Source organism: Gallinula chloropus (genome assembly GCF_964237585.1).
Source record: "Gallinula chloropus genome assembly, chromosome: 1".
In the NCBI taxonomy this organism is placed as follows: Eukaryota; Metazoa; Chordata; class Aves; order Gruiformes; family Rallidae; genus Gallinula; species Gallinula chloropus.
Window position 1 is genome coordinate 147,872,605 of NC_140085.1, and position 24,248 is coordinate 147,896,852.

Sequence of the window (24,248 nt, forward strand, 5' to 3'; positions counted from 1 at the left end):
ACACAGAATCGTTGAGGTTGGAAGAGACGTCTGGAGATCATCTAGTGCAACCCCCCCACTGCCAAGGAGGTTGACCTAGGGTATGTCACACAGGAACACATTCAGGTGGGTTTTGAAAGTCTCCAAAGGAGACTCCACAACCTCTCTGGGCATCCTGTCCCAGTGCTCTGTCACCCTCACAGTAAAGAAATTTTTCCTCATATTTTGGTGTAATTTCCTATGTTCTAGTTTATGCCCTTGTCCTATCACTCACCACCTGTGAAAAGAAATCTTCTTGACACCCACCCTTCAGGTATTTATATACAATAATCAAATCTCTTCTCAGCCTTCTCTTCTCCAGGCTGAACAGACCCAGCTCTCAGCCTTTTCTCATAAGAAAGATGCTCCAGTCCCTTAATCATGCTCGTTGCTCCTCATTGGACTCTTCCCACTATTTTCCTATCTCTCTTGAATTGGGGATTCCAGAACTGGACACAATACTCCAGATGAGGCCTCACCATGGCAGAGTAGAGGGGCAGGAGAACCTCCCTTCACCTACTAGTCACCTCTTGGGTCTCACGAGGAGTCAAGGCAGCTTCAGAGCTTCTTTTAGCCCACATTTAATTTATCTTGAGATATTAATCTCTTCAAGCTTGGAGCAAGAGTGTGTTTCTCCTTAACTGCTAACCTCGCCAAGCTATCCCAGGACCTGGGAGTCACAGGCAGGGCTGTGCACAGCCAGACTCCTACAAGGCCAGTTTCTGCTACAGGTTACACCTGTGCAAACACGGTGTTTTGAGACTACTCCCCACACAGTACCAGCTGCACAAGCTGATTCTTTTCAGCTAGCACCCCTCTCCCACCTGGGTGACCTCATTAGTCCTGACAGAAAATTGCAAAACAGCAACTGAGGCCACTATTTAACTTTCGTGCTCTTTACGATGTATGAGGGGAAGTCAAGAGGGAGCTCTTTGCAAATCACACCATCAGTTTGCTTGGTTGGCAGCTAGACAAGTCCTTCTTTTTATTTGTAAACTGTGAAAATTTCACACAGGCTTGCTGATATAATAAACCTGGAGCCTCGTGGGGCCTCTTTGACAGAGTTTCCTGTACTATATGAGTAGTGTGGGTTATGCAGTGTCTGCAAACTGCACAAAAGCCAAATGTCAGTAGGAATTATGTTTCTGAACCAAAGAGGCACCCTGGCAGAAAACTGAAAAGGCCTGTAAGGTGAGGTTGTGTTTTAAAGTATTTACTTACCCTACCAAAAAAAAAAAAAAAAAAGTTGAGAAAGCAAATATACTTTAGGGTTTCAGACTTTAAAAGGTAATATGGTCAAGAATGTATTGCTAACATATTCAGTGCACCAATTGCTTTCTCACCATTACTATCAGAATTCCACTGAGTGTAGGAGGCCATTAAAAGATGAATTTAATACACAGCACCTATTTTAAGCCTCTTCAGCCAGCCCTGGAACTTGTTTTGACTCTGAACACCTGCACAGCATCCACATAAGCAGCTCTAGAAAGGACACTGAGAGTCTAAAACACCTCTATGAATCTGACCAAACAGCTATGTTAGCTAATGCTGTCAACTACTGACAAATTTGCCAGCTGGTCACATCTGGAGAGGAGATAATTTATGTTCCTAAACATGCTGTAGTGCCAGCATGGACCCTACATGGTATCCAAGGTGCTTGTTTGTAGGATGCAAGACACAGAGGATGTCCCTCTGAAGCCACAACTGGAGGCCAACCTGGATTTCTTAGAACATCTAAAATGGTACCACACAACTCTGCTTGGGCACGTGACCAGCTCCCTTCCCACTTCTAGTAAGAGCAGAAGCTTTGGTTTTTCTAGCTGTTCCCACTAGTTGTTTCTTCAGTGAGATTCCAGTAAGATTAATGACATCTTCTGAAACACTGAATTCACCAACGCTTTCGAAACATTTAAATTGTTTTAGCGGAGACTGAAAAGCATAATTCACCAGTCAGGTACCAACACTCAGCTAGGATATGAAGAGAGGCTGTGAGAGGTTTTTAACATAAAAAAATCACTTGGCAGTGCCTCAGGCAGAGCAAAGGCCCACAGTTAAATCCTTACCCTGGGAGACAAGGACCACACTCTGCATCATTCTCCTGATCACCAGGTGTCATGACTGTGGCTCGAAAAAACCCCTCGCAGTCTTTGTGCCGCCTGCATATCTGGTAACCTCCTCTGGAAAACTTCTCTGAAGGGCAGGGGATGCAGCCGTAGTCCTCATCTTTGGTGCCGTATCCACAGGTCTGTAACAACACAAAGTTGCTGAAAAGCAGGCTGGTGCTGCATGCCAGCTTCTAGTAAAAGGGAGCACTCATAGTCTGGCCCGTTGGCTTTGCGGCACAACGTCATATCAAGGGAAAGAAGTCTGTCATTTGCTCCCTTAGTGTCTGTCCTAAAAAGGCCATGGGGAGATATAAGGACCCAGTGTGCTGTGCCCTGAGAGGGGGAAGGGGAACCGGAGCATCGTACTCCTTGAAAGTGGCCCCCTGCTAGCTATTTATAGTTTTTTATAGTTTATCTCAGCTGCTGCTCAAATAGAAAGTGGACCAAAAACTGGAGAGTAGAGAAGAAAATTACAGGGGAACATGGCTACAGCAGGGATATCAGAGGTCTTGCTTTCATGCTTGGAGAGGCCAGAAGCAACATCACAAAAGGCAGTGTTTGGATGAGGTTTTCTAACCTCTGAACTCACGTATCCCAGCTGAACATTAAATAAAACTAAACCAAACTGGTTATTATTCAAAAGTACTTGGTCTGAACTACCAACTGTGTGAAATTCTTGCAATAGGATGTTTATCCCATTAAAACCAAACAGGATTTCAGTAATTTATTTTTTAACAAGCAACAATTATCTACTGTAAATCAAATGGTTACTTAGGAACTGCAATTTAAAATGCTGCAGAAGCATCCAAGTTCCTCTAATGCCAGAATATCTTAGCGGGAGAGCAAAATTAAATTCTCTGTGTGGGGGGCCAGAGAGCACGCCAGGCTAACTGATTTACCACGCCACGCCAAAATGGCAGATTTTAAGTAACTATTGAGATGAGAATGCACTGGCAGAGGCTGTGGGAGAAATGTTTACCTTACAGTTTTTTACAATATCACTTCTAACAGGCTGCTGCTGGGACCTGGTGTACCAGAGCACGTGTGTGTGGTGCCTCGCCGCTGCCACGCACTCGCAGGTGTGAGCACTCCTGCTTAAGCATCTCTGTCCTTGCCCTTTTCCTCTCTTATCCGTGTATTACCACCATGTGGCAAAGCTTTTGTTCTTTGCATCTGGCGCTCGACATGTGTCCCCCTACCAGCGGAAGAAGCTGAAATTACCATGTAAGGCTCTTCGCCGGGCTCGCACTTGGGGCAGTCGTGGCACATGCCGGTGGTCTGGTTGTAGTATTCGTTCTCGCCGCAGTTGGAGTATTCGGCACTGGCAGTGTACACCAGGGAGACCTGTCACCAGAGAGCACCCCAGAGCACCGTCACTTCCACCGCCTTCATCCCACAAGCCTCGCCCCATCCCCGTGCCTAGCTGCTCTGGCTGGCATTGCAGCACCAAACACCCCTCATGCTCAGAAGCAGAGTGATGGCACCACCTCCATTCCATGTGATGCCACCACCGAAGAAATTTATCTGTCATCCAGTAATGGAGTCAACATTGGACTCCTTTTATTTTTTACACTTTATTTTGAGAGGATAACTGTTAGAGAGGAACAGGTGGAATGCCTTTAAAAAGCATAAAGCCCCCAGCAAGTAACAGCATAGTTTTCAGCAGCCTGGTCTGCTAAGAGTTTCTGGGAGCACTGATGTTCATCTTGTTGTCACTGAAGACTGAAGGCTGTGATTCCTGACCTATTAATCCTCCTGCTCTCCCACGCAGCAAATGCCTGAGTTTGCATCCTTACTCCTCCCAGCTCTAACGAGCCTTCATAAATATGACTGCGAGGGACAATTATAACAACCTGAGATAATGAGCTGCCTCGGGCCTCAACCATGAGACACATGGTTAATCAGCTCTTCCATGTTCATGTGACACCCAGGTTAATCAGCTCTTCCAGTGCCTTCCCTCTGCTCCATCTGGGGTCCTTTTCCTTTCCCCCTCCTCCCTAGCAGCCTCAGTCTAGGCAGCGCATACTGAGGTGTTTTATTGAATGGAAACCAATCACTGCATCGGAGTTCAGTCCCTAAGTCATCTGTGGCTGTGCCATGATGACTCACAGACGTTTTCCAGGACCCCAGAAGAACCCAGTTATCTCTGTACACTGTACAGACATATCTGCACGTCAATACCTACCACCAGAAAAGGGAACACGTGAGTCCATTTACGTTCGCCCAGGCGAGCCATGCTCTCTTGATATTTTACCTGAAAAGATAGAATCAGTGGTTGTTTATGAAGATGAGTAAATATTTGTGTGTGTGTTGCCAAAATAAGAACAGAAGGGCTCACAAGCAGAACAAAGGTTACATGGGTATCTGTGCGGGTGCCTGGAGGTCTAAACAGAGTGGGAGATGTGCACGTGCACTCACACACTCACACACACTACACGCCCTTAACTGCACGTCTTTTTCCTCTCTTTGAGAAGACCAATAGTATCAGGGAGCCCAGTCTTGCAGCCCTTATAAAAATCTGTCAAAGGTGAAGAACCAGGTCAGAGCCCCAGACTTTCTTGGCTTGCTGAGAAATCCTCCCACGGAGGAACGGAGGGCTACATCAGGACTGCTGAATGGAAGAAGACTGGGGATCAGTATCCTGGCTTGTGTCTGCACTGCTTAGTGCTTGACCCCACTAGATCAGATTTGTCTAGGAAGGATCTAGATTGAGCAGCCAAAAGCAGTGCCAGGGAGCAAACCAGCAGCAAGATGCGTGGGCAGCCGGCACGCTGAGGGCCCACCGAGGAAGTTGAGAGCTGCCTTCGGTTAGAAGCGCCAGCTGCTTTTCAGTCTTGATAAGCCAACTGCAGATTTAAGAAGTTAAACTCCAGGAAGAAGCCAAACTTTATATGTTTAGTGCCATTACAATGGTTGGGGAAAATAAAGGCTGCAATTTCTGTTATAAACACACGTGCTAATTTATTTCCTTTCTTCAAATGAATAACTTTGAATAAGAGCTAATGTTACATATTCATATACTGGATTTCTTTCTAAGGGGAAAAAAGAGACAGGAAAAGGAGGCACAAATTGTTTCGTTAGCATGATACAACATATTTAATGGCATTGTTACAGCACATAATATGCCCTAGGGATTTTACAGCTTCAGGTTGCAAATGTTTGAAATACAGTTGCAACACTTTGGCCCTAGAAGATGTAAACTACAGTTTTAATTTTCCAGGTCTCAGGCACTGTAAGGCTTTTAGTCTCCCAGAAGAGTACAATTACTGCTTTGTGCCACGTTTGAGCACACAACCTACATGAGAGCAGCGCTCTAGTATTCGAGATAGCCATTAACATTTACATTTTTAAACACTAAGTAGATTAAGCCAAGATGATATCACTCCAGCATCAAGCTAAACTCGCTTTATACGTTCCTTCCAGCAATTGGGCTAGCTGAGACAGGCAACTGGGTGGGTGGGTGGACAACCTGAATTATGAGTATATTCGTTTCTGCAGGAAATTGCACTTTGAAACCTAGAAACAAAAGGGAATCGGAGATAAATTGTCCTAATTCTGGAGGTAAGAGATGAAAAATAGTAGTGCAATTGTATAAACTGTCAAACATTTGAGTTGGACAATGGCTTTGGCTATGACAGTGCAGTTACTTGGAAAAGTTCCAAGGATATATACTCTTAACGCATATGTCTCTTAAACTGAATCTTAATTATAAAGGAGCTTGTTAGACCTTTAATGTGAACATTATTAAGGCTGTGTCCTCACTAATGGTGTAAAACAATTATATTTATTATAAATTGGGTCTGAGGCTACTCAGGACCAAAAATTTGTCCAGTAAAGCTCGAATCTATAACTTTACAGTAAAAATCTATCTTACAGTGCAAACATGCTTCAGTTTCTTTCAAGCCACCCAGATGTTTGCTGTTTGAGGTACTTATATGCAATCATAGCCAGATTTGAAAAATGGAAATGAAGAAGTATAGCCCATTAATGTATAATACAATCTTCTCCATCCATTTGGTATTTATTTACATAAAATGTTGAAAGTGTCAAGTTATACACACAAACATAAAATATTTTTCTGTCTTTCAATATAAATATGCATGTGAGGTTACGTTTTGTATGTAAACATAGTTTCCCCCTCCCTGCATTCCATCCTTATATGAAGCAATATGTCAAACATATGGGAAATACTTTTTTAACTGGAAAAAGCCAGTTCCCAGTTCAAAGTACTGAATATGGCCAGATTAGAGCTCCTGGGGAGACTTTCTCCTCAAATTGGAATACCAAAAAGTTGAGTGCAATTATTCACCCCCCTATTCAACTAAGCTGCCACAAACCAGCAGTTTTATTTTCTATTGAGTTTGATTTGGGATTTTTTTTCCTCCTTTGATGTTAAGCCCCAAAATGCTTACTTTATAACACAGGAGTGGGGGAAGGCAGATGCAGGAGTCCTCTGGCTGTAGGGCCATAGGTAGCTCATCCACTGGGATGATACCTGGCGGTGTCTACAAAGATATGCCAGGCTGCTAATTTTCAACTATGTTAATTTGTAGCCTCACTGCATTATCTGTCATGCATTAATCCCATCCTCACAATAAGGCATCTTCTAGTGCTAGGATCTAAAGTGAAAAAATGTCAAAAGTTTTACATCTGTGAAGACACACAAAGCTTGGAGGGTGAGCCTGCAGCCAAGAGCTGGAAAAAGAGCCTAATCATGGGAATCGATTAGTTCTTAACGAATTAACAGGCGCTGTACCTTGCCTCCACATTCTGCTGTGCTTTGACTAAAGCAAATGACCTTCTCCTGCGGGATGGCAGGCAACGGTGAGTAGGAAGGAGCTGGAGGTGTATTTTTGCTGGGACCACGAGGTCACTCCTAAGCAATCTGGGATCTGGGGCAGCTTGTCCGCTGAGCCCTCCACAGATCCTGACTCGTGATTTTGTGTAGGTCACATGGGGTGTCTCTGGAGAGGAGGTGTGAAACACAGACCCGTGTCTATGGATCAGGTGTGCAACATGCAGCAAGTCTCATCATGACTAGAGGGGGTTGCTAATTACAGCCATATTTGCCCTTTGGGTCATATTCATTAATAGCTGCTAAGAATATACATGTAAGCTGACAGGAAAAGGAAGACTATTTTCCCAGTGGCAACCACAGCAAGAAAAGCTAGAGACTCCTTGTCTCTCCTATAGACTGTGAGGCACAATTTGGCCTGGGGGAATAGGAAAAGAGACGCCTGGGACCCTATTACTCAAATATTTCTCCTCCCACATGAACGGTCCTTCTATATGGTCTTGGTGACTTCTTACCAAGAGCTGGAAGATATAAATAAGTAAGTAAATAAATCCATCCCCAGGCAGAAAATGCTTAGTTCATGCTTTCCAAAGGAGAAAAAGCATCATTTGCAGCAGTCAGCCTTTGAATTCGATAATTTTCTTAGATCATAAGGTAGCGCTGCCGTGACACAGTATCCATCAGTAAATGGAGTAAACAGAGGGAACGTGCAAACAATGAAGTTCCCCTGGCTGGTGGTCTAAACAAAAGCTCACAGCTTTCTGTAAATGATCTTATTGGTTAATTCTGTGGCTTTGGTATTAACACTGTGCAAAAGATAATTTCCAGTCATAGACTTCTTGGGGTTTTTTTAAAGAAGGCTTGAAAAAAAGAGGCAAGTAAATACAAGGATTGGGATATAGAAACACATGTTTCTTAATGAAGAGAGGAGTAATTTTTGGTGTCTTTAGTTTCATTGCTAATGCATATGTACTTTAAGGACAGAAAACCTGACTTTCTGAGAGGGAAAAGCACAACTGTTGTGCCAGACATCTTCACCACTTTGACATTTCTGCAAGCACTTTTCTTCTAGGGCCTTCTAAACAGCTGTTTGGTTAGCAGATCTGTGGCTGTGTAATTCCTGACTAGCTGGAAAATTGGTATCGATCACAACTCCACGCCCAAGGTCTGCACTACTAACAGCAACAGCAATGGGCAGCAGCATGCGAGACAGCGGTTTTCGTATGAAGGAATGTGGGCAGGCTGTGTGTACTTCACAGGTGCCACTAAAAAAACCCCAAAGCTTGCCCTGAGTTTCTGGGGTTTATGAGATGAACCTCGCAACCCGCCTTTTCCACAGATTGCCACAGTTTTTTGCATGAGCTCAGTAGATAATCTCTGTATGCTCCCACTGCTGCTAAATCCTCTTTAGCTGCACTAAGCGTATAATCCTCACTGCAAAGGCCTCACAGGTTCCAGGGTTCAAGCAGCAGAGTTCAGTCTGGCTCTGGCCTTGTGCAAACAGATGCGATCTGAGTTTTCCTTTCGGGAGGAAAGAGGATTCCCTGAGCCCATCACTTTATGGCAATGATGGCAGCGCAAGTTCGGGGAGACAATAGGGAACTATAAGCAAATGGCAACACAGAGATGATGAAGAAAACTATTCTGCAGCCTTGGTTACAGCTTGTATTGTGAAAAAATATTTCACAGAGTAATATTACAGCACGAACAGTAAGACAGCATAAACTTTATAGTTTCCCATAGCTGGTCTTTACAGCTTTGACCTTGCAAATACGCCTTAAGAATTACCTCAGAGAGAGATGTAAAAGTGCTAAAACGATACAACTCCATGCTTTATTTTACCTGAAACATCAAAAGGAAACAGGAACAGCTCAAGCTACACACAAAACTTTAATTTCCTCTGCAAACCAGCAACTCCGTCAGAAAAAAATTCAGTGCTTGGGCACAGAAACAAGATTTTTTTTGCTGTGGGAGCCACAGTGACAAGAGGGGACAAAGAAGATTCTTTGATTTGTTAACGGGGCCACTGCGTGGGGGCAATCAAGTCTAATGAAGAGTTGTCTGTCTCTCACAGGCTGGCTTATCTGGAAACTACATCTGGAAGTCTGTATTCCAACCTGCTTTCTCACCTTACATGAAGACACGTGTTGGCTCTTGTGTAGAGAGGCCATCAGCTTTCTGAAAGGGTTTTTGAGGGTGGGGGAGGCTTGAGTGCACGAAAAAAGCAAGTAAGAAGGAAAGGCTCTTTCCAACAATCTTGGTGCATCTGGCATATGTTCCTGCAGAAATGGGGCCACTAATCTGGGGTCTCACTGCCCAGCCCCAGGGCACCCACAGGTGGCTGGTGCTGAGCCAGCTGTTCCTCTCCAGCCCCCTCACTACCATCATGGCCTCAATTCATCCTCCTCCAGGCTGATGTTGGTCAGCACCCCTCCAAAACCCAACCCCACCAAACCAGAGCTGCAGGACGAGCAAGGTGGTCTCCCTCTCCAGCCCTGGCTCTCAGGCAAACCCTCCTCCCTGTGCCTAGGAAGATAAGATGCTCAGGAAGGTGAACAGGGAGTGAGCAGGGGATGGCTTTTTGGGCAGGCAAATTGTAATTCATTGATCCTGAGACCTGTCACCACAACACATCTGCTTCAGTGACATTCCTGCTAGAAAGGATGCTATTTTGGTGGGGAAGTGATGGGTAGGGAAAAGACACTCATGGCTGCTGCGGTAGCTCTTCTGTTAGTGCTGCTTCATGCAAACAAGAAAATACTCACTGGGGCAAATATGTGAGCAAGAACTTGTATATCCCCCAGTCAAAAGCTTCCCTTGACCCTTAGGCTAAGTCATATAATCTCTTTTGTTTTTTATAATAAAAAAAAAATATCTGGGATTTGTCCTGACACACACACACAAATAAATCATAAACCTCTTGACTTTTTTGACTGGTTACCATAAAGATTTTCCTCAGTGGGAGAGGACTGCTTTCCACCTCTGAAAATAAATTTTTTCCAAAGCAATTTACACAGAGGTTTTCTTGCTGTTTTTCAGGCACATCTAATACCTGCCACAACAATTGACACATTTTTCCTTCTGGTTTGCTTGCTTGCTTGTTTGTTTTAGGAGGGTCTGGGCTTGTAAGAGATGCCGGCACTGGTGGCAGTGGGTGCTCAGGGCTGCACTCCATCTCCTCCCACCCAGAAAGCTCCTGCTCCGCTGCCCAGGTGAGCTCGCCTTGCTGCCAGCTCGCAGCTGCTGGAAGGCACCCGAGTTTTCCATGGAAGTAATTGCAAGATGAATCTTACATCACCATGAAAAATTGCAGATGAGCACGTTAGACTCCCTAACAATTCCACAGCAAGAATGAACGAGCAACAGCATATTCGTTCACCTTCTAACCAGGTTGTCCTGGTGCTGCATTGGCTCTGTGCTTTCTCCATCTCTGCTTCCTAAGATGCTTCCCCACCTGCCTTATCTGAGGGAGAGGAAATGGGGTTTCAACATCTTGCTTCCAGGAGACAGGTAAAATTGCTGGTATGAAGGAACTCATTTTAGATTCAGCAGCTCTCCTCAGTTCCTAAGACAAGTATTACTTTCCATTCAGAGCAGAAAATTAAAAGCTTATTAGGAAAATGCAACCACTGAAGCAACAGGGATGTTTTTCTAACAACTTTTCCTTTTTATTGGGCTTTACACTTTCTAGATAGCAGATACCATAATAAGAACAGTCTGAGTCTTGCCTTGTGTTACAAAGATCAATCAAGATTTGAGCTCACGCTTTGCTTCCGTTTCTCAGGTCTGACCTTGCGAGCTGCCAGGGACCCTCCAATCTCACAATATTTGGGAAGTGGGTGATTTTTAGCACTGTGCAGAGACAGGCATCTTCTTAATACAATAATGGTTGACAGCCAGGACAGAGGTGGAGACATTTAGAAATACTTTACGGGAAGAAGCTGAGGTGAAATCCTACAGTGACCATCAACAGAATTTGCAGAAACTGCAACTAGAGTGGAAATCCCACCGTGACCATCAATAACTAATCTCTGCTCTTAGTTCTGCAGCACATTTCCATTTCTTAGCTAAAAGCCACCAAGTTATGAGTGAGGTCAACACACAGTTCTGTTTTTTCCACGGTTTACATGAAAACATCTGAATGACTCCATCTTGCAGGAACAGTGAAAAGCAGCTGGGGTTCTGTGGGAGGGGGCTGCAGCAGAGCGTGGTGGTACCTTCGGATGGTAAACCTCCCCTGAGCAGCTCACTGCATGGGGAGGATGTCATTGGGAGGGTCCTGGTCATGAACTTTTATTCCTTCTACAAGTGCAATAAGCAACAGGGCCGCAGTTTCACTGTGTTTGGCAAATGTAATGAAGTCACTACTAGGTGGTGGCCATTTATACTTTGGGACTTGATTTAAGAGATCCAGAAAAGCCTCTTGTTTGTCAACAGGCCTCTGTCTTGCAGACAAAGGGATACACACGCTGCCAAAAAACATTAGGTTTTTTTATTATTCTACTTTTTACATAACTTTGTTTGAAGGGGGTTTATTATTTTTGTAAACTAAAGGCTGGCCGCATTTAAATTCAAAACTACATCCCAAGCTGCCTGGGCCACCATTGTTGGGAAGAGCAGGGAGAGGGAGCACGGGGAGGGGAAGCATTCTGCTGGGAACTGGGGCCACACAGTGGGCGGGCGCCGTGCCGGGGGCTGCCTGAGGGGACAGGCAGCTGGGGGGCATGGCATGGGGCTCTGTGCCTCAACTAGGGGGGATGCAGGGTGGCACATGGTAGCAGCCCCCCCATGTGCCCCATCCACCCACCCACCCATCTCGCAGTCAGGGGTCCCCCCTTGGGCGGGGGGTGGGGGGGAAAGCAAGGGGATGGGGCATAGAGGCCAAAATGCAACTCGCCGTCCAAATCCAGGCGGAGGAACATGCCCGAGCAACCGAACCCCCCATATCTGTGGGTAGTTGCGAGCTACAACCTGCTGGGGCTGCTGTTTGTGCCAACCACCATGCGCACAGGTGAGAGGAGGAGCAGCCACCACCTTGGCTGGCAGCAGCTGAGGTAGCAGCCCACTCTTGTGTACGTGCCTGTAGAAATCACGTGTTTGCAGGCACGTGTGTGTATGCAGACACATCTATTCATACCCACACGCCCTCGGAGAGGCTGACTGTCCCTCACATCTCTGTTCAGCCTGGACACCCCAAATGTCAGTGTCCCAGTGGAGGGAAATGGCAGTGCCTTATGTGCTGCGTAGGGTTACAAATAGAAAGTAGGTTGCCCCCTGCTCCTAGGGCAGGAGGAAGAAATGGCTTCCTCAGTTGGAATACTTTCTCTTTTGAGTCCCTAATCATAAAATCTCTTCATAATTTCTGTGAGGCCTTCATTTTTACTTTTTTTAATGAAGGTGTTTACATTCCTAATTAAGGAGCACGTTAAGCCTAGTGGTACCTTATCTGATAAACCCATTAGCAGGCTATGTCAAGCTGAGCCTTTCAAGGGAACAAGGTAGTTTTAAAAACTGGTTATCCTCTGGGCTGGAAATGTGCAAGCCAAGAGCTTGCAATTAACTTCGGTTAATTACAAAATACCAGAACTGTAATAATGTATTTAAAAATATAACACAGGTGCTAATGACCTTTTTTTTTTTCCCTCCCCCCCCCCCTCATATTCCTACTCTGCAGGAGCTCACAGCCTGTCCCTGTGCTCCCAGGTAACGCCTCCCACACTGCACAGGTGTTAACCACCTTTTTCTCTCATGTGGTGGGATTGATTAGCATAGCAAGATTGATCCAAGGGATTTACTTCTACCTTGCAGTTAGCATGGCTTTTGCTGCTGCTTTCTTGGCCTGCTGAAGGAACCATGCCTGAGATGGTTTGTTTTCTCTAGGTCTTCTGGCTAGTCTAGGTCTAATAAAAGATACCACTTTCCTCTATATGCAATTCTACCACCATCACCATGATTGTGCATAGCACAAGAACTTTGAGACCCCCCCCGCCCTGCAGTGCCACACAGGATCTAGGCTTGAGTAACCATTTGATCTCCTTCCCATGAAGTAGTCATCTTGTGATTGCATCCCATCCTTTTCAGCACAGATGCTGCCTTCTCAGCTAGGCATGCTCAGCTAATTCTGTTTGCAACTTGCAGTCCAGGACACTTTTAATAAGGCTCGTTTGGAGACACCAGTCAGGACTCTCCAGTTGAGTAGCTGCTATTCTGACCTGACCCTTCTATACGTCTCTGCTTTCTCATGTTTTACCTGTTTGTCTTAGCCCATGTTCCATATGTCTACCAGTGTCAAGTGCTTTACTGAAGTCCAGACAGCTCATGGTACCTGCCCTATTTAGAATTAAAGCTTCCTGTCAAGTACATCTTAGGTGCCTGGTATTACCTACCAAGGTCATATTGTATTGCACAGCTAACTGGTGGAACAACTCTATTCTATGATTTTACAGAAGACATAGGTGCATTTCTTGTGCAAAACCCACTAACAAAACAACTGGGGCTATTGACCCCAAGCGTAAATGGGGAAGGGAGAATATTTGCAGGATTAGGGTACAAAAACCAACTCACCCCACCCCTCAAGCCCCACAGTGCTGCTGAAAACACAAGGCAAGTAGTAAGGCAGGGTATGAGAAGGGTGAATGACTGTGGGTCCAACCAGCCCAAATCCTCTCCAGCTGTGAGATGTGTTAGATGAGGAAGAGGAGCTTGCAGAGGCTGAGTAGGAGAGGGAGCAGGTTGCTAGCACCCGTCTTGAGAGGAGGGACCAGTGCTATCCAGGGGCTGCTCTCTGCAGGTAGCTGAGCAAGTATCCTGCCAGGATGGCCGCCCCAGGGCAGGTCTTGCTGACATCTCATCCTGAGGCCCGGGAACTGGGTGACTGGAAACCATTGCACACACTGCTGGCCACCCTGCAATGTGTGAGGATCAGGCTTTGACACCCACTGACCCAACAGCAAGCACCCCAGAAGGCACAGGCCAAGGGTGGGGGGCGGGGGGAGGGCAGGCATTCTACATGGCAAACTAATGCCCTGGAAGGCAAGCCTATAGGGTGTCTGGAAAGTATATATATGGAAAGGAAGCTGTACTCCTCAGGCTTGTGCTATGTGAGACACTGCTTTTCCTATGTGCACTGTGAGGGTGTTTGTGACAGTCCCCTGGGGCAGCCTGCTGCCTGTTTCTGCCTTGAGTGCTTCTAAGCCTAGCTTATGTGTTCTCTTCAAACATACTGCATTTCACATTGGCTTTGTAATTCTTTCCATCTCCATCAACTGGCCATTGAACCAATCCTGGTGCCTTTTGTGGTGCTAAAACCTGACTGTGCTATGAGCAGAAAAAGATACTTTCGTTATGTGCATGAGCATTTATTGCCTCATCCCATTCCAGTGACACAAGTGCAGGAAAATGCAGAGATGTGGTTTCAAAGGCATTGCCTTTGTCCTGACACAGAGGTGATGTGAAGGAAATGTGGCAGAGCACTCAAGGAAAAATGACAAGGATAACACCTTGAGAAGAGAATCAAAGCAATGGTGAACATCATGGTCTTGATGTCTACCATCTAGGCACTTAGTTGTGTGAATTTTTTAAATTTATATTCAGCTAGACCTGCTGTTTGATGAAAGGGTCGATGGACGAGCCAAAATAGTGACTGTAACTGTGAACAGAACCTCAGCTTTTACAATATTCTGTGTTGCTGTAGGAAAAATGAAATGAGGATAGGAAAGGGACCTGTAGGAAGTAGCAACAGTCCTAAGAAGGCTGGAAGTCAATAAACCAGTGAGAGAATGAAATGCAGTGGGAAAAGGAGTGTGATTTAAAGTTATCTTCAGAAACAGTTAATATGCTCAAATAAAGTAGTATTTTCTGGTACAAACCAGAAGGTGACACATTTTCCCACTGGATGATGAGGGGTGTTACAGTGAATGAAGACAGCTCCTTCCAGCTGCTTTAACAGTTATGTGTAACATATCAGCCTTGAGAAATTTTGGGTTTGGCTATTCTTTAAAAAGGAGAACCTCCTTCAGGTCCCCTCAGCAGCTCTGAGATGTGAAGGGTCATCCAGAAGCAGCTGAAGACCACCTTGCTTTCTCTGACTGCAGTGCTTGCTGAGAAAGAGAGGTCCTTCTCCTCCTCCACTCTGCCCTGGTGAGACCACACCTGGAATACGGGGTCCAATTATGGTCCCCTCAGTTCAAGAAAAACTCCTTGAAAGAGTCCAGTGCAGGGCCACCAAGATGATTGAGGGAGTGGAACACCTTCCTTATGAGGAGAGGCTGAGGGAGCTGGGCCTGTTTAGCCTGGAGGAGACTGAGGGGTGACCTTATTAATGTTTATAAATATGTAAAGGGTGAGAGTCAGAAGGATGGAGCCAGGCTCTTCTCAGTGATGGCCAGCAATAGGACAAGGGGCCATGGGTGTAAGCTGGAGCATAGGAAGTTCCACGTGAATATAAGGAGAAACTTTTTCACTGTGAGGGTGACAGAGCACTGGGACAGGCTGCCCAGAGAGACTGTGGAGTCTCCTTCTCTGGAGACATTCAGACCCCACCTGGACATGTTCCTGTGTGATTTAGTTGTCCTGGTTTTGGTCAGGATGGAGTTAATTTCATTTGTAGCAGCAGATGAATGCTGTGTTTGAGAGTAAGATGGGAGTAGTGCTGATAACACCCTGATGTTTCTAGTTGCTGTCAGACAGTCAAGGACTTTCTCAGCTCTTCATGAGAAAGGAGGGGCGAAGCCAGGACAGGTGACCCAACTGACCAAAGAGAGTATTCCACGCCAGTTACGTCCTGCCCAGGATATCAGGGGCTGACGGGAGGAAGGCCGAGGGCGTCTCCGGGACGCGCGGTTCTTGGGGGACGGTCGGGTTCTGGGACAGCTCTGGGTGGCACGGCCTGAGTTGTGGGTTTGGTGAGAAACTGCATTGTGTATCAACAGCTTCATATATTTTTGCTTTGAAGTCCTGTTAGTATTGTTACATTGTATCTTTCTGTTATCTTAGTAAACTATCCTTATCCCAACCCACGGGCCTCTTAATTTCTTGATCTTGGGGTTATTTGCCCCTTCCTCTTTCTTTTCCCTTCCCTTACTTCTCACCCCCCCCCTCCCCTTCCCTTTAACCTGCTCTTTTCCTTTAAGGAGCAGGCAGCTGCGTGGATCTCGGCCCTCAGCCGGGTGAAACCACGACATTAGTCTAGCTGACCCTGCTCTGGTAGAGGGGTTGGACTAGATGGTCTTTCAAGGTCCCTTCCACCTCCTAAAGTTCTGTGATTCTGTGACAGCGTTTGTTTACACTGCAAAATTACAGTTGGGTGCAATCTACCATCTCCACAAAACACCTCTGAAGAGCTTTAACACTGCCCTATCAATGATTTAATGTATGTGCCATGAGCGTTCCCTTTAAGCACTGCCCACCCCAGCGAGGGTTGGCGGCAGAGCTCCGGCTCCTAATCCAGAGCCCGGCTCCACTGGAGGGCAGTGCGTGAGCACGGCCAAGCCCTCCACACGCACCCCTCTCCTCCTGGGCACAGCACAGACAGACACACAGCTCCCTCCCACAGACACACAGCTCCCTTCCACGCCTGGTCCTGCTAATGGAACAAACACGCACAGATGGATGCATGTGGCAAGTACCCCTCTCCAACACGGGGCTGCTAGATTGCTTGCTAAATGAGCAATGCTAACCTGGGAATAGTTTTCAAGTTTAAAGATAAACTGTTTATTGGCACCAGGATCAACAGATTCTAAATTAGCTACAAAGCTGCAGGGAATAATGACATGTGAAGGGGTTTTTTGTTGTTGTTGGGCTTTTTTTTTCTTCTTCCTTTTTTTATTTTTTTAAATTCTTAGCCCCTTGGGAGATTTGGGATGGTTTGATGTTCATCTGGAGTCTTGTCAAAATTCTATAGAAACTTAATAGCCTGCCAACATGGGTGGTTGCTGCTTGAAGGCATTTCAACATGGCAAAGGTCCTGTCTGCACGCTGCAGACCTGTATCCATCAAAGGCTGCTTGGAATGACATGAAAACAGGAGCCGTGTGGTGTCAGAACTCCGTGTGCAGGATTGCAGGGGCAATGTATGAACATCCCTACTCTCCTAGGGCAGCTGTGGGAGGAATCCATTTGGCCCCTTAATTACCGTGAGCACCACCTAAGCATTAAACCCCACAAGGTGCTACCACACCTATATACCAGGTTTGGGTGGGACGGGGCTCCCTGTTCTCTGGTTAGAAGAGAAATGAAGACCGGAGGGCAGCCAAGGAGGGGTGATGAAGCTGGGTGGAAGCAGGAATCAGGCCAGAAGTCTCAGGACAGAGCTGGAGGAGGCATGGAAGGCTAACATCTGGATTGGGAGCACTGGGCTGGAGAAAGGACACTCAGGGTAGGGACAGGAGTGGGGAACATGACCTAATTTGAAGGCAGCAGAGGTGAGCGCAGGCTGTGGATGCCCTTTGGTGGAGTCACACCTGCTGGTTGCTCCAAAGCAAGTTGTAAGTAGAGTTGCCTGGTGGGGTGTCATGGTTCAGCCTCAGGCAGTGGCTGAGCACACCTCACTCACCCTTAGAATGGATGAGAAACAGAGCCCTAGTGGGTTGGGATAAGGACAAGCACCTCACCTCTAAAGGGTCACAATGGAGCCCCTGGCAGAATTCACACACACTGTGATAACACTGAGCACTTTACTGACCCAATGAGGTGATAACACAGAGCACTGCAACACACTTCAGCTGCCCTGGAGCTGCACAAAAAGTGCCCTTTCCACACCACATCCCTGAACGTGGTGTGGAAAACAGCCTGGGCTCACCTGTGCTGGCTTCCTGGGGGAATTAACTCTGTCCTGGCTGGAATGAGGACATGGAGTCAGGGTTACATAATTCCAGAATTCCATGGGGTCTCCATGGTTGGAAGCAATCACAACATGAGGGAATAGCCAAGACTTCAGGAAGCAGATGGGAGGAGCCATCCTGTGCTAAGCAGTAGGATGGGGAAGAGGATGACCCTTAAACCATCCTTGTGATGAGCCTTCAAGCTCCTCCTTGAAGGCATGGGAGAAGGCAACTTGACAGAGAGCAGGGATGTCTGCACTGTGGCAGCATCAAGAACATTGCTCGAGCTTCTGGCAAAGCTCTGCAGTGTTGTGTCAAGTGCCTTGGGACGGTGACAAGAGTTAGTGCAAAGAATTAGTTGGTAGGACAAAACCTTGGTTACACACCAACCTGAAGGGAGACATGCAGGTTTTCTGTCCTGAACTCAGGAGGTGGGTAGCTGAGGGATACAGACATACACTGAGCAGCTACCATTGGTGAAACATGGGAATCACACCACAGCAGAGAAGCTTGGAAGGTTGTACCTTTCCAAGCAAAGCCCTGGGCAGGACACAGGGAGGACCTGCTTAGCCAAGAGCAATCTGTGCTGGCAGACAGACTGTAACTGCCTGGGTCTTGTGCTCAGGGAGAGCGCTGTCTGCAGCCCATTCCCCACACGAGACTAAATCCTCTCTCACTGGAGCCTTGACTTGCTTCCCCAGAGCACTCATGGTGTTTTTGCAGTTGCAGAGCTGTACTCTCTGAGAGAAGGCAGGTGCTTTTCTGTATCTTGTTTCGGGCTGTACAGAAACATGAAGTGCATATTTGATACCTGTGCCAGGACTGATGCTCTTGTCCCTGTTTGGGTACATTTGAACAGGTTTCGGACCACAGCTGGGCAGAAGTGTTAGAGCTATTTAGGATCCCTTTAGGCGAGGAAGAAGCAGAACTTGCTGGAAGTTCATGCTTAGTCATCAGTACCTGCAGTTTGGAGTTTGTGGAGGAGGAGGAGGTTCTCACTGTACTTTGTGTGTTTGGTTCTGTTTTGTTTTGTTTGGTTTGGTGTTTTGGGGTTTTGGTGGGGTTTTTTTTGCAGGGCTGGACATGTCATGGATAGCTTTGTCCAACAGTCTTGCAGCCAAGAAGACATTTACCTTGCCACAGTTTGGTGGAGCACATCTGGACTTTATAAGGAAAAGACTTCTGAAGCAGGAGGAGGTGTCTGAGGCAGCACTCAGAGAAATGGCCTTACTAGGTCCCTCACCACTGATAAAATACAGTATGGCCAGAGGAGGGCGAGGGGTGGAGTGGGATATATATCAGGTTCTGAACAGGGGAGTTGGGCTGTTGGGAAGCAGTGCAGTTGGTCCCTGACAGAGGAGAAACGCTATGTGTCTGTTTGGAGTCATGTCACTCCACGCAGCTTGTGGGCAAAAGAGAAGTACAGGGCAGAAGGCAGAGCTGGCTAAAACTAACTAAGATAATTCTAGGAAGATTAAAAATAATTTTTGGTAATTAATGGATAATTCATGTTTATCAGGATTATAAGAAAAGAGGAGTAGCTTACAGCTGTAAAGTCAAGTATTATTTTTTCCATTTCTTAGCACTTAAGAACTTGTAATTGCAGCAATGAGACACTGAAGGCTTTGGATCAAGCCTGCCTGCAATTCAGATGCTGCTGCAAACACTTCTTCAGTTCACATGGGCTTTTATCAGAAAACTTGGATCATAGATGCTTACTGGTTTGGATATTGCATCTCCATCTTGTGGCTTTCATGAAGTTTTTTACTAAACATGGTAGAAAATGAATTCTCCCTGTATTTCATTTCTATCGCATCTGACAGCTTTCGAGTTTGTCTCTATGTGTGACATTTGTGGCCAAGTATTTTAACATAAAAATTCCTTTTGCAAGGCCAGAATGGATGCTTTTCCTATGCTTCATCTCCCTGTTTTTTGAAGGAGTAATTTTGATGCTGAGTTAACATTAAGAGAATAAAGGTTGTAATGAAGCAATCTCAGAGATACATTAAATTAGCCTAATTAAAGCAGGATTCAGATGTATTTTCTTTAAAAGTCGATGTACCTCCGTGACACACCGAGTACCAAAAGCAGGAAACTATAAAGCCGTTAGATTTTACAGAGAACTATAAAGACCTTTGACAATTCAGGCTATCAGAATAATCAAATCCATCCTGTCAGGGAACAAAGGGCAATCCTGAGATCTATGCTTGTTATATACTTAGAAGTTATCAAGTAATTCAACCATGGGGAGGGGGGAAAAAGAAAAAGAAAGAAAAAAAGGACCAGGTGGGACATCAAGAAGTTCTCTAACTATTCTACCCTTCTGTTTCACACTAAGACAAAATCATTTTGTCACCTTAATGAAAGTTTATCCAACCGGGTCTTGAGAACCTCCAGTGACAGATATTAAGCAATTTTCCCTCATCTATTTATTCCTGTGTTATGTTGCTTTGGGTACTAGGCAGCTTCTCTTAATGTCTAATCTACATGTCCCTTCACTGACTTGAAGCTGCTGCTGTTTGTTCTACCCACCAAGGATGTGAAGAACAGATTGTTTCCTTCTGCTCTGCAGCCGTCTCCTGTGTATTTCAGTCTGACCTCATGTCTTGGCTTGGTCATATTTTATACAAAAGTCTTAGCTCACCCAGTCTCATACCATTAAGCCACGGTTTCTGGAGCACTGGCTGTTGGTGCTTCTATCTGGAGTTTCTCCAACTTTCTTTCTTTAAGTGGATGTCTAAAACTGAACAGAATACTTTTATACAGGCATCAGCCATCCTGGATAGAGCATTTCGTGGAAGAGTTTATAAGCCCCCAGATGAGATTGTGGAGAGAATAAAGAACCTACAGTCACTAGGAATCTATGAGAGACCATAACATCTCATCTTTTAAACTACTGTGTGTTTGAAGCTGGTAAGTTTTTGACTTGCTCTTGTCCCTCTTTCACTACAATCTATGTTGGCATCTCTAACAAGATGTGAAAAAATACCTTGCATTCATAAGACATAGAGCAGTTTTGCAGTGTTGCTGTTTGTGCACCAACACATACATTCCTTTTGTGCCTAGCAACTTCCCAGGGTTTTTCATTCTACCAAATTTTTTGGTTTTCCAGCGATGCCATTCATACCAGATTCCCATTCTCCATGCTCCTTGCTTTCCCAGGTTGGTGAAGGCGATGTTGAGACTGCCATGGTAAGAGTGTTTTCATCTGGAGAACAACAGCGATTTGCACCCTCAGAGAACTGTCAACTATCTCCTGCAGCCTGCTGAGCTATGCCAGCTCAAATCTTTTCACCGTGATGCTGGATGAATGCAACAACTCCAGCATCATGAACTGGTATTTTGAGTTGGATGCTCGAGTTGTTGAAAAAGATTTTTCTGGCAGAATACCTCTGCAATATTTCCACTACAAAAGTCTGCTTTCATCCTCAAATTCTAATGTCTCTGTTTGAATGTATTGCTGTCAAACCTACTTATGTGGTCAGGAGATAATCCAGTTGTGAGGGCTGGCAAGAACAATTCTGCTTTGAACAGAACAAGAAATTGCTCCCCTTTGTCCACTAACTCGCTGAGTATCTTGTGTGTCACTTGATGGTCAACCCTGAGTGCAAACTACTGGAGGATTCCTTAATAGATAACACGTGTTTTAATAAAACAACACAAAACTATAGACCTTGGCAAATATACATTGCAGGTATTCAATTGCTCTTTGATCAAACATGTTAAAATTAGATTCTTAACACCTTTAGTGGCCTGCAGAAAAACAGGACTCACTACTTGTGTAGTTAACTCTCGTCCTGAAGCAGAAAACCAAAGAGCAGTATGTAATGTGTAGAGCCTAGGAGATGCTACAGTGAAGATCCTATCTTGTTTCTTTGGAGTACATCTGCAGTGGCTTAGTGTGTGTGTATTTTTTTTTTGTGCATAGAAGATTGAAGGATGTCTTCTGCATGAAGACAGTGAACTTCTCTGAAGCTTTGTTTTGTACAAAGCAGTGACTGCTCCTGCAGAGCCAACTCCTCTGTACTTTAAAGACTAAAAACTTAACGAGAAACATGGGAACCTTAAATTTCATACAAAGCCTACCATTTTCCCTTGGTTAACACCATGTGACCACCACAAACAGAAAGCCAAGGCATTCATAGAGTGAATTTCGCAATTGCTACATTTGGTACCTCTACTTAGAGCACCACATGAGCAACATTCAATTAGCAGCTGAATGCTTTTGGAGAAATAGAGTGGGGCAGAAGGGAAGACTGTGGGCCTGATCTATCAGCTATTCTCAATCCAAAGTGTTGGGATGGGGCCATATTGTTTTTTTCCTCAATATAAAGCTAGCATGTACATCAAAGCCAGCTCTAGTCTGCTGGGTTAATCTGAAATAGAGGAAACTTGATTCTTGGCTGGATCAGATCACACAAAACTGATGTAGGCTTAGTAATACCTCCTTCTGGAGGACATTGAGGTGCTGCTTAGGGTTGGTCAATAGGGTACCTTCCGATCTACCTCCCAAATCAGTTTGATAGATTTTAATTAGTTACATTTTGTGTTAAAAAAAGGATGTGTGGTTGCTTCTGCAGGGCAAGTTGGAAAAAAGCTTATGTCCAGCAAAGGAATGCCTCCACACCTACTGACAGGTCTATGAAAGGACAGACATTTATAGCAGTGGGGAGGGGAGAAGAGTGGCACAGATAGGCCATGGGTGGCTTAGCAAGAGAAACAGCCCAAACAGGCCACCACACTAACGCTAGACGCTCCAGCACTCCTGGGTAACTTGTGGGCTCAGGGGGAGCTGGCAGTGCTGCCTGCACACAGATCAGTGTCCAGGCACTGGGAGAGGCAGGGAGCAAGGCACTACATGCAGTAAACGCATCATCTTACAGCTGAGAAAGAGAAATTGAATGGCTAGAGTGCCAGAAGCAGAAACACATTTCTTACTCCTTAAAGACTATAATGTTACACAAGTTGGAAATGGAGTAGATGAGACTTTGTAGAATGACAAAGTTTTACTTCGTTGTTTTTTTTCTTTTTCTTTTATAGCCAGTTTTGTTTGCTCCCTGGTGACTGGTGGGACAGCCAGACACTAGCCTTCTGTAGCCATTTATTTTGTCTGCTGTAGAGCTGGGTCTGATGGTGCTGGTGATCTCACCTTAAATTTTTTTCTTAATCACAGAACCTCGTATTTGTGGGATGCAGAACTCAGGTCCTTTTTTTGAGGCAAGGTCTATTGACAACTCTGAAGTCATGGCTGCTGCTGCCGGACTACCATGTCTCCCCACTTCCTTCTACCTTAACTACACTGTAGATTGCAAATCACACTGATTTTTACCAGTTGGCTATACCTAGAAGTAATGTTTTGCAGCCCTGAAGGCATTCAATAGCGATTGCTGCTGAGGTCTTGCAAAATGGTTTCTGGAGGCCAAAGTCATATATCATAAAGGATTTGATGGTGCTAGTAAATCTATCTAGCCCAAATTTCTGAGAGGTATTATTTCTAAGCTAAAAATATCACTGGGGGGGTGGTATTCCTTCTTGGTCACAAATAAAATTTAAAGCAGTCTACCCATCCTCTGGGTTAAAATGTCTGCAGGTATCAGTACGGAAATAACCCAGACACAGACAGTACTGGATCCCACAGGTGACTAAGGTGTTCAGTGCATGTAAATAACAAGGGTCTATCCCCTCTTGGAGAAGTTGTTTTGGTAAATTCAAGTCTAAACATGAAGCAAGCAAAACATAAATTTTAGGCCTTTCCTGTCAAACATGATGCTTCGTTCCACTGGTTTGGAAAAAGTCGTAGCTGTTGTTTCCCTTAGAACAATATGAAAGCCTTGGGGAAAATGAAATTGGTGAGAGATTCAGTATGTAAAATATACAGCGCAGAAGGATGGAGAAATCTCAATCTGGGTGTGAAGAATCACTCTTGTCACGAGTTGGCAAGATTTCTATCCTTCTTTTACACTGAATTTTGGAAATTGATCCATGTGCCTCCTAGGTGAGCAGCTTACTGGCTGTGTGGTGCTGTGCCAAACTGCTGATCCCCAAACTCTAGGTGCCAATGTGTCAAGAAAATCTAATGCAGAAGGATGTGTGCCTCCATGAAGCAAGATGTTGTCAATTAGCCCGCCGCTGGAAAATGTCGTTCGAAGAATTTTTGGAAGAGGAAATGCCAAGTTTCTAGTTAGACTTGTTGAGTATCTCTGGCAAAGTTGAATAAGAAACTTTCTCTGGAGAGATTATAAAAATAACTGTTCGAGCCAAGTAAACAATGTATTCAATGTGACAACTTTTGTCATCGTGTCAGCTCTGATTTTCACAGATTATGATGAATACAAGAGCGAGAAGCTAAAATAACACTGAAGGCTTGTAAACATGAGGGGAGCCTAGGAGAGGAACCGGAATGAACTAAACTCATGAAGTTAAAGCCCATTAAACCTGCAAGGCTTCCTCTGAACGTGGCTGCTTGAGATTCTCAGTTTTCTTACTTATCTAACTTAACATCTAGCACAAA

At 45.2% G+C, this 24,248-nt stretch overlaps 1 protein-coding gene across 2 annotated transcripts in view; it reads right to left on the reverse strand.

Annotated features, from left to right (window-relative positions):
* EDAR (ectodysplasin A receptor) overlaps positions 1–24,248 on the reverse strand; it is a gene marked incomplete at both ends in the record, with an annotated part of 65,562 nt that overhangs the window by 22,823 nt on the left and 18,491 nt on the right. The window contains 3 exons of one of the 2 annotated variants that reach the window (XM_084279181.1): positions 2,082–2,263; positions 3,345–3,467; positions 4,309–4,377. In XM_084279181.1, the coding sequence (XP_084135307.1) occupies positions 2,082–2,263; positions 3,345–3,467; positions 4,309–4,377 (374 nt within the window). Of the gene's footprint in view, positions 1–2,081; positions 2,264–3,344; positions 3,468–4,308; positions 4,378–24,248 lie in introns of those variants that run through there. The other variant, XM_084279182.1, reaches the window with a different exon arrangement.